This window comes from Rhagoletis pomonella, unplaced genomic scaffold (assembly GCF_013731165.1).
Source record: "Rhagoletis pomonella isolate Grant_MI unplaced genomic scaffold, Rhpom_1.0 Rhpom_scaffold_00001, whole genome shotgun sequence".
In the NCBI taxonomy this organism is placed as follows: Eukaryota; Metazoa; Arthropoda; class Insecta; order Diptera; family Tephritidae; genus Rhagoletis; species Rhagoletis pomonella.
This window is the reverse complement of record NW_023458555.1, coordinates 43,684,753-43,694,748: the sequence shown is the minus strand read 5'-3', so window position 1 is coordinate 43,694,748 and position 9,996 is coordinate 43,684,753. Positions and strand designations below refer to the sequence as shown.

Sequence of the window (9,996 nt, the reverse complement as noted above, 5' to 3'; positions counted from 1 at the left end):
TTTTTTAAATTCGGTCAGGATTTTTCGAAATACAACCATTTTAAATTTTCGAAAATTCCCCTTTTTTCTCTCCATAGCCCCGAAAATATAAGTTTGCGCCAAAAAATTGGTATACCATTAAAATTAGAAAAAAATGGTGGACCACGCCCACTTTTTCGTTTTGTCTAGCTAAACGAGCCGTATTCTGCAATTGTTCCTTATGACATACTATGTTTTTGTTTAAATGTAAAAATATAAAGCATCAGCGTCTTAATTTTAAAAGAGAACTCCATGGTCGGTGTGAGTTAAGCCGTACACAACCTTGTAATCCTTATGTAAAAGCCGTTGGTAAATGCTTTGGAGTCTAGAAACGTCATAACCCTAGTAAACAGCTGTTTGCCGGACTAGCACTTCACGAATTCGTGAAATGATGGCGAAATTCATGGTTAATTTTCGTGTATAATTGAATTCATGAAATTGTGTTTACGCAGCCAATTTTAACCCAAATTTGTGAAATGATGCCTTGAATTGGCCTACGCATAAACGTAGTATAAGTCTATGAGAACAGTATTTTAACTTTTTTTCTGGGGAACTGATGAAACCAAGCTGGATTATATATAGAAAGTAATGCCTCAGTTTTCCCTAAATGGCGATTTTAAGCCCTTTTTAATTTGAAGCTGGTGGTCACAGTGGAGCATTTAAAAAAATTAAATTAAAACTGATTAAAATGCAAATATTTATACATACCGGAGACCATTTTGAGGACTTGGGGTCCGAAGAATCTGAGTTTGCAATTTATTTTAAGCAAAAACGGCCGTTAGGGTGCGCTGTAAAAACATGGAAGGGCCATGAAGCGAAAATGCAGACAACAAAGTACATCCAGCAGCCGCGACGTTTTTGATAGAAATAAAAGCTTTTTGCTAAAAAAATAAACGGAAAATTCAGATTCCTTGTACCCAAATACCCCCAGAAAGGTCTTCCGATGGTATAATTATTTGCATTTGAATCACTTTTAAATGTTTTAAATGCTGCTCTGCGACTACCACTTAAAAAAAAAAACGATTAAAATCGCCAACCTGAGAAACCTGAGAAATAACTTTACTACATCGGTGGCTGGGTGGAAGATCGACTTATCTCTGCAGGCAGTTCGAAAACGTCCTTTCTCAGAAAATTAAAAAAAACGCCCTATTTCAGAATTTGGTTGAAGAACGCCCTATTTTAGAATTTGGTCGAAAAACGCCCTATCTCAGAATACGGTTCAAAAACGAGCTATCTCGGCTGCCGATTCAAAAACGCCTTATCTCAGTACATTTTTAATATATTTTCGTTTGAGGTAGGACGTTTTTGAACCGACAACTTTTTATGTTATGAAATCGGAAAAAATAGCCATCTTACAAATGCTTTTATCAAGATAAAAAATGCCCACGCACAAATATTGCCTCTGATAAAATTTTTATTAGGCAATGAAAATGACAGGCGGTAGGCAAAAACTTTTGATTGTGGGCCGTTAAGATAGCAATTTTAGGTTCTCTCCCTAAAGCTTGATATACAGTTCAATGCGAGCGTGAGCGTGAACGTTCGCAAAGGCAAAGAATTCCATTTGTATTCTTAAGGACGCTCACACACATCTGTCACAATTTGTCGTTCACATGCGAATGCTTTGCGTACGCACACCGTTGAGTGTGAGCTTGAAAAAAATGCATATTATGCATTTTAAATTAGTTTTTATTCTATAATTCTGAAAGATATTTTAATTCTCTATCTTTTCATGTCTCAACTATAGCAAAAAGTTGAGTAATAACGAAGATATTGGTCAAAATAAAAAGCTCACACTCACGCTCGCATTGAACTGTATATCAGGCTTTACAGTCCGGACCGGATCAGGTAATTAGAGAATAAGCGAAAAAATTTCTCTCAAAAACGGAACATAATCCAGAAGTACGAGAACGCAAAAAACTACATTTCGTGCCCAGAATTTGAGAAACAGCTGATTCGCGTTGTTTTCGTTTTTGTCACTTAAATGCAAACTCTTGGAAATCGCATTTTTGTTTCACAAATTTGGTTTTAACAGCCCTATTCCGCCACACTGACAAAACTCACCACAATGACAATTGATATAAAAATGACATCTGCAGCTTTTTGGTATTCGCAGAAAAATTCAAAAGCTCGAATCATGCCAATTGTCATTTTTACTGTCATCACCTTTTGGGCAGGTGACAAAGCAAAAACATATTATGTTGATGTTATGTTTATGTTGATATAAAAAGTGCGACGATTTAATAAATTTATAAAAAAATATAAAAATGGACTAATTTCAATGGCATAACAAATTTTAGTTATTTGCGCAGCCGTGCTTGTGGAAGACGAGCAGCTCCGGATGCTCCCTACAAAACTGCACATAAAATGACAGCTGCTCCTGCGACGTCCGCTCATATTTTGCACGTCTAAGGGCCAGTTACTCAATGTCTGGTTAACACTAATCTGCGGTTAAATATCGTTATCGACGTCTTCGGCTCCATACATATAACATTGTGTTGGTAACGTCGATAACGATGTTTAACCTGTAGGTAGTGTCAACCAGACATTGAGTAACCGGCCCTAAAATGTTTATAAATGTTATAAATATACGAATTTATCTATTTCACTCACTTTTCTGGTGTTTCACCGCTCATATTTTTTACAAATAATAGCGTTGACCAGCTGTTACTACAACAATGAACTTTTCACCATGCATGGTAAGTTGACAAAAGCTTTTCGCTTGTCATTTTTTTTTAAGAATACCAACGTGCAAAGACAATGACAAAATCACGACAATGAAGGATGATCAATTGTCATTCTATTGCATAACCGGCTGTAAGTATATAAAGATTGAGGGCCGGTTGTTCAATGTCTGATTATCACTACTTGCCGGTTAGACATCATTATCGACGGGTTCGACCTTATTCATATAACATGTGATCGATAAAGCAGTCGTTGTGTTTAACCGGAGCTTCTACATCCGATTTGTGCTAATCAGACATTGAACAACCGGCCCTGAAAATACATTCACTAATCCTTAAAAGCACCAAGTAAATACAGGCAACATGTTAACACAAAACGGCTGATATGCACTTTGACACTTTATCCATTTTTACCCAGAGGAAAAGTCCGGGCTGTTTCGGGCAGGAAGAAGAAGACACTTACGATCCAAAACGTTCCAATTTTCCCTCTATAATACCCATTTTGTTCAGTACGGGAATGATTTCTGGGCTATTTTGAGTACCCGCGGGATCCCGCATTGCGTACAGGAAAGACCCTTTTAATTTTGTGGTACTTTCGTCTCCTTTTCGGCACTATTTTAGCGGTCCATTGGCACATTTTGAAATTCCAACCCTGTTCTGCAGTATGATGCATTTTCTCTGGAAAAGGCCGAAAAAATGTACGATTTATATTTAACCAAAACTTTAGGAAATATACAATTTCACATTCTGATGGTAATATTTGATTCTTAATAAAATCAAGTTTTCATATACATGCATGGAAAAACCTGGTTAACCACATAAAACTGCTCTTTCGTTAATTGGTAATTTTAGGATAATCTTAGATTAAACAGCTTACTTTTAGATTTGCATATTACATATTTTATATTTTTATTTATATTTTTTAATAAAAATGTATGTAAGCAATACAAAGCGGTTTAAATAGATTATCAATTAAACTGCAAGAAGCTTGACCTATGATTATCGGTTAAATTAGTGGGAAAACTGACTTAGGGCCGGTTGCTCAATGTCTAATTAGCACAAATCGGAGGTAGAAGCTCTGGTTAAGTACAACGACTGCTTTATCGATCACCTTTCTTGCCCACACATGGGCGCATTTGCCTTAGGGCCGGTTGCTCAAAGCCTGGTTGACACTATTCCCCTGTTAAACATTGTTATCGACGTTACCGACACCGTGTTGTATGTATGTATTGTAATTCTAAGAAGAAATGCGGGGTTGACGGCTGTCAAATGGGTCACAACCCACTTTTGCATACCAAACGCAAAACCGGTGTTTACAGTCATTCGAAAACAGCCAAAAAATTAGACGTCACAAATGAGACGCCTCATCAGTTCTATGTCACCTAAAGGATGGTAAACAACGCACACTCTTTCGTTATATACCTGTGACGTTGTTCGGCAAATGCGGGGTGGTGAAAACGTAAGCCTTCACTCATGGGCGTAGCCTGAATGCCAGCTTAATAGGGTCGAGCCCCCCCCTAAATTTCATTCTGGCTACGCCGATGCCTACACTGATGGAGGGTGGGTCGGCGTGCACACTGATTAAGCGTAGTTTAGCAAACGAGTTGGGTTTGGATGGTCCTTAGAAAGAGCTTTGTCTACAATGCACTGGTAATATAACCCAAAATGAAACAAAATCGAAAGCAATCAGAAGGCAAATATCTTCTCAGAATAGAGGGGCTTGGTACATTCCAATTTTTACGCAGCTGTTAATAACGCATCCCGGAGTCCCTTGTGGGTATCCTAATCCGCTTCCGAGAGAAACCAATTGCCTTATGTGGCGATATTCGTGAGATGTATCACCAGGTACTAGTAAATGAAGAAGATCAAGCTGCACAGATATTTTTATGGCGTGAAGGGGACACAACAAGAGATCCCGACATCTACATAATGTAGGTGATGACATTTGGGGCGTATTGTTCGTCTTCGTCAGCCAACTACGTAAAAAAACAAAAAGCTGAGCGATTCCAGAGACAACACCCTACTGCGGTAGATGCTATCATCATCAAGAATACCTTTGTAAATGATTGGCTTCATAGTGCGCAAACTGAAGAATAAATGATATGCCTTGCTTCGATCGTACATATGATATACGCCGAGGGTGGATTCGAAATGAGAAGTTGGAAATCGAACTCTGCAAATGTGTTACATGCTTTGAGTGGGAAATCTAATCAACATAATAAATGTATTGAAAATCCAGGCACAAATCAAGGGAAAGCACTCGGAATGTGGTGGTCTCCGACTGATGATGTGTTAATGTTTTCCGAGAAGTTTTCCAAAGAAATTTTAAGTAAGAATAAATCTCCAATCAAACGCGAGATCCTTCGCGTAATAGTGACAATTTTTGACTCACTAGGCCTTTTGTTAATGCAAGAGATCTGGCGGTCAAGCGTTTCATGGGACGAGACCATTATGGCAGAACAAGAAGAAAAATTGTAGATCTGGCTACGCCACTTACGGTCAATATCGAACGTACGTGTCCCTCGCTGCTATACCCTTGCTAACTCCGCTAAAAAAATCGATTTAAACGTTTTTGTTGATGCTAGTGGACGCCTGGGCAGCAGCGGCGAAATTTCACGCCTGCTTGTGGGAAAAAACGATCCTCGGAATAGTAATATCCACAAATGTTCTCCCTATTTGAATGAATATGGTATTTTGACAGTGAGAGGCAGAATCGACGCAATCAAGGGGTGAGTATTTCAGTAACGCGGCCTACGATATTGCCATCACACACAGTCATCACAACGTTGAAATCGTAGTGAACGAGATGCGCCATAGGTATTGGATACAGGGCCTGCGAGTAAGTAAGTAAGAGATACAGCGATAAATTGCGACCTGTGCCTAAAAAACCGCGCAACACCGCATCCACCAGAAATGGGAGTTTTACCAGCCGAGAGACTTGACGTCTTTACTCGTCCCTTCACGAACACAGGTATCGACTATTTCGGCCCAATTGAAGTAGTAAGTGGGCGGCGACGGGAGAAACGCTGGGGGGTCCTCTACACTTGCCTTACTGTACGCGCAGTGCATATCGAGCTGGCGACATCCCTTTCAACTGATTGCCTTTTGTTTGTACTAAAACAGTTGGTTTCCCGTTGTGGTGTGCCGGCATGCATATGGTCAGATAATACCACTAATTTTCGCGGAGCCAGTCGAATGATAATTATTACTACTAAATTTTTATTTTTACATCAAAAATAGGCTGAGTTCCAAAACCTCAGTTGCAAAGCAACTATACAAAGTCACGCATTCCTAAATGCAAATGTGTAATTTTTGACGATGTGGCATGTCCCAAAATGTATTGTAAAAGTTATTGATGCGTATACAGAAAACAATGAACTGATTGGGCCTTATCAGTGTGGCTTTAGACCTGGCAAATCCACCATAGACCAGGTATTCACAATACGCCAAATCTTGGAAAAGACCCGCGAGAAAAGGATCGACACCTACCACCTATTTGTCAACTTTAAAGCCTCTTTTGCAAGCACTAAAAGGAGTTGCCTATACGCCGCTATGTCTGAATTTGGCATCCCCTCAAAACTCTTACGACTGTGTAAAATGACGTTGAGCAATACCACCAGCGCCGTCAGAATTGGAAAAGACCTCTCCGAGCCGTTCGCCACAAAACGGGGTTTCAGACAGGGTGACTCCCTTTCATGTGACTTCTTTAATCTGCTGTTGGAGAAAATAATAAGAGCTGCAGAACTGAACCGCTCAGGAACAATTTTCTACAAGAGCGTGCAATTACTGGCTTATGCCGGTGACATCGACATCATCGGTAACAAAAACCGCGAAGTCTGTTTTGCCTTTTCCAAGTTGGATAAGGAAGCAAAGCGAATGGGTCTGGTGGTAAGTAAGAAGTATCTCCTGTCAGCAAACAAACAGTCCGCGCCTTGGCACCCACGTCACTGTTGGCAGTTATAATTTCGAGAAAGTAGAGAATTTCGTTTACTTGGGAACCAGCATTAACACCGATAATAATTTCAGCATGGAAATCCAACGCAGAGTCACTCTTGCCAACAAGTGCTACTTTTGACAGAGTAGGCAATACAGGAGTAAAGTCCTCACTCGACGTACGAAAACCACACTCTATAAGTCACTCATCATGCCCGTGCTGGTATATGGCGCAGAAGCATGGACAGTGATTATTCGAGAGAAAGATTTTGCGGAAGATTTACGGGTCTTTACGCGTTGGTGACCAATTTTTATTACATCGGGAAATTGAGTGGAGTTATTTCTCTTTATCAAGAAAATATGCCAATTCAGTTTTTATAACGATTTGATTTTATATTATTTAAAGTTTTAAATTATAATTTGGTTCTTAATTTCGTTTTTAATTAATGCTAAATCAAAAGATTTGCACTCAGCTGCTGCGCAACTGTGAGGCAGACTAAAAGCTTATAAACTAAATATAAACTAAATCACACAATTCTCCAAAGGCCGCTTCACCCCATCCATTTTTAATCAAAGTTACTTCCCAAAAACGTTCTATATTGGTACAGTTTTTGAAGTTACCTTCACTCAGCCTCAATTTTTTAAACTGAAATTCTATTACGTCTGCATCATTTACCAATGCAGGAAATTGCTCGAGTAGCGGCAAAATTGATACGTCAGTCGGTGATGCCAGACATTCTCTGTTAAATATCCCACGGAAATGGGGAAAAAATCCCTCAATTACCCACATCTTGAAAATTTATCCCACAAAATTCCCAACGATTTTAAACGTATACATGTTTCAGTAGTAAAGAAGTAAAATTCATATAAAGTAATAATAATAGTTTGGCGCTTACACATATGTGCTTTTCCTCCAATTTGTGGCGGTCCCCTTGATGTTGTCACACAATGGGGAGGGACCTACAGTTTTACGCCGACTCCGAATGGCGAGTGTATTTTTATGAGAAACTGTTTTTCATGGCAGAAATACACTCGGAGGTTTGCCATTGCCTGCCGAGCGACGACCGCTGTTAAGAAAAAACCCCTTTTTCTACATTTTTTTCACTCATTCATTTTTTCACTTTCATTTTTTTGCTCTCACTAAGGGTCTAAAAGAATTTTTTGGTGACTTTAAAATTGAAGCACATTCATGTTCTATTTAACATTTCATCAGATAATTTGTTCCGCTTTTTACATGAAACACCAGTTACAACTGAAAAGATTCTTTCTTACTCAGCGCTCGAATTGGTTAACGTAAGAAAATTTTCGAAATTGTCCTTATACTTTTTAACAATTATATACCATTTCACTCCACATCACATCTTCAGAACGATTAATTACGTAAGAATGTCGAATATTCTTGAATTTTGATCAATTATGCAACAATAACTGCGTCAAAAGAAAATCCCTTATTTATATGAAGTGTCCCTTTTAATAATTTTTGATGCAAAATATCCCTCAATTAGGGAAATTACCCACAATCTGGCATCACTGACGTCAGTATCAGAAAGACCTTTATGTGGTGTAATAATTTCAAGATCTTTAATATCTTTTCGATTGAAATCGAATATTATTTTCATGTGCTAAATGCTATGATTAAAGTTTTGCTACCTTTCCATATTTTTGCCAGCCACGTTAATATTGGTCACCGAGTAATTGAAATTAGCAAGAAACCGCGATATTTTTTGAAGTGTCCTTTGACAGATGATTAGCCATGCCATATTTGAAGATCAGCAAGACGAGCCCACACTTTTAGCAGGTGTTGCCAATCGGCCCTATGCTGAATATCGTCATCGTCATCGTCGACGATCGCCAGCGCATCAGTAACACGGCTGATGAAGGCCGTACGTCACTTTTACTGAAGATGGCGATATTCAACATAGGGCGGAATATGCGACAGTGCTACCGCTTAGACTTTGTTGCTTTTTTCAATTTTTCCCTAATAAACAAAAATCGTGGTACAAACCACTCCCGTGGTAGTTTAACACCCAAAACCCCCACCCCCAAGTCCCCCGCTGGTTCCGCCACTGCCCCCTGCTAAATCCACCACCGAGGTTTTTTAAGTTCAAAGGTATTTTACTTACGTATGAGCATTACTGCTTGATATTTATTAGAGGAGTTTGAATTAATGTCGAAATACTTTGTCTTTATTTTATCTATAAACTTTGTAAAAGCTTCTTACAATTGCTTTTGCCATATTTTGTATTCGTATTGGACACCATTTTCTTCTTGCACTCCCCTTGGTGTTTCCGGATCTGGCCCAATCTCTTTGAATGCAGTTGGTATTTCAGGGAAATATACGTCACATTTAAATTGTTGGTAAATTTTTGTAATATAAAGGCGGTGACAACGCGGGGAAAACATAGCTTCCTTATATACACCACTTCCGCCCACAATCCAAACTGTTTCAATTTTATAGCAAAAATCCGTTTGCTCCAAGCGCCACATTGCAGTCTCAAGATTTGGAAACAGGAGCACGTTTCCGGGAAGTTCGTTCGGACGCATAGATGTGCTTAAAACAACGTTAAGTCGCTCTATAAGGGGACGTTGGTGTTTGGGTATACTCAAATATGTAATTCGACCCATAATAACAACATTCTGCTTTGTGCTATCACCTCGGCGTTTTGTTGTTTGTGTAAAATATTCGTATTCTGACCTTGATAATAAAATAATACATATATGTAATTTGTACATTAGGGGCATGACTCTCGGTAATATTAAATTTATTGTATTTTAAGACTTCTGCCAAAATATTTCGGAAAAATATTAAGATTTAAGCGAGCCTGACCTATTTGAAAATACCTCCAAAAATCTAATTTTTTTATAAATAAAATTTGTTTTTATACACATTTCTTCTAAAAAATCACTTCAGATCCTAGAAGAAATGCTTAAAAATTTTGTCAACGGTATCAAAATAATACGATTTTGGAGGTATTCCCGAATAGGTTCAGCTCACGTAAATCTTCATATTTTTCCGAAATAATTTGTCGGAAGTCTGAAAATACATACATACAATAAATTTTATAATTTCGGTAGGAAAACAACAACTCTTTTGTGATGCACCCTAATGTACATGCATATGTATATAGATTAAAACTGTTGCAGTTACTTTCAAAAAACCAAAACACGAAATTAAAAGTCATACACACTTTAAACTCCATGGCAAGTCGCCATTAAAGCCGATTCCGAAATTCTCACAAACAGCGGCGATCAAATTGAATTTCAACATTTTGAATTATAGCAAGTATCTATGTAGTAATTATAATGGAATGTTAATAATTATTAATGCTGTAGCTTCCAAAAACACTGCACACAAAGTAATATT

At 38.3% G+C, this 9,996-nt stretch overlaps 1 protein-coding gene across 1 annotated transcript; it reads right to left on the bottom strand.

Annotated features, from left to right (window-relative positions):
* Positions 1-8,753: 8,753 nt before the first annotated feature.
* On the bottom strand, positions 8,754-9,996 carry LOC118751302 (dihydrofolate reductase-like; the record flags this gene model as incomplete). Its single annotated transcript, XM_036486085.1, is given in 2 exon segments — positions 8,754-9,327; positions 9,821-9,996. Coding segments are annotated over 2 exon segments (558 nt in total). The 3' UTR covers positions 8,754-8,849.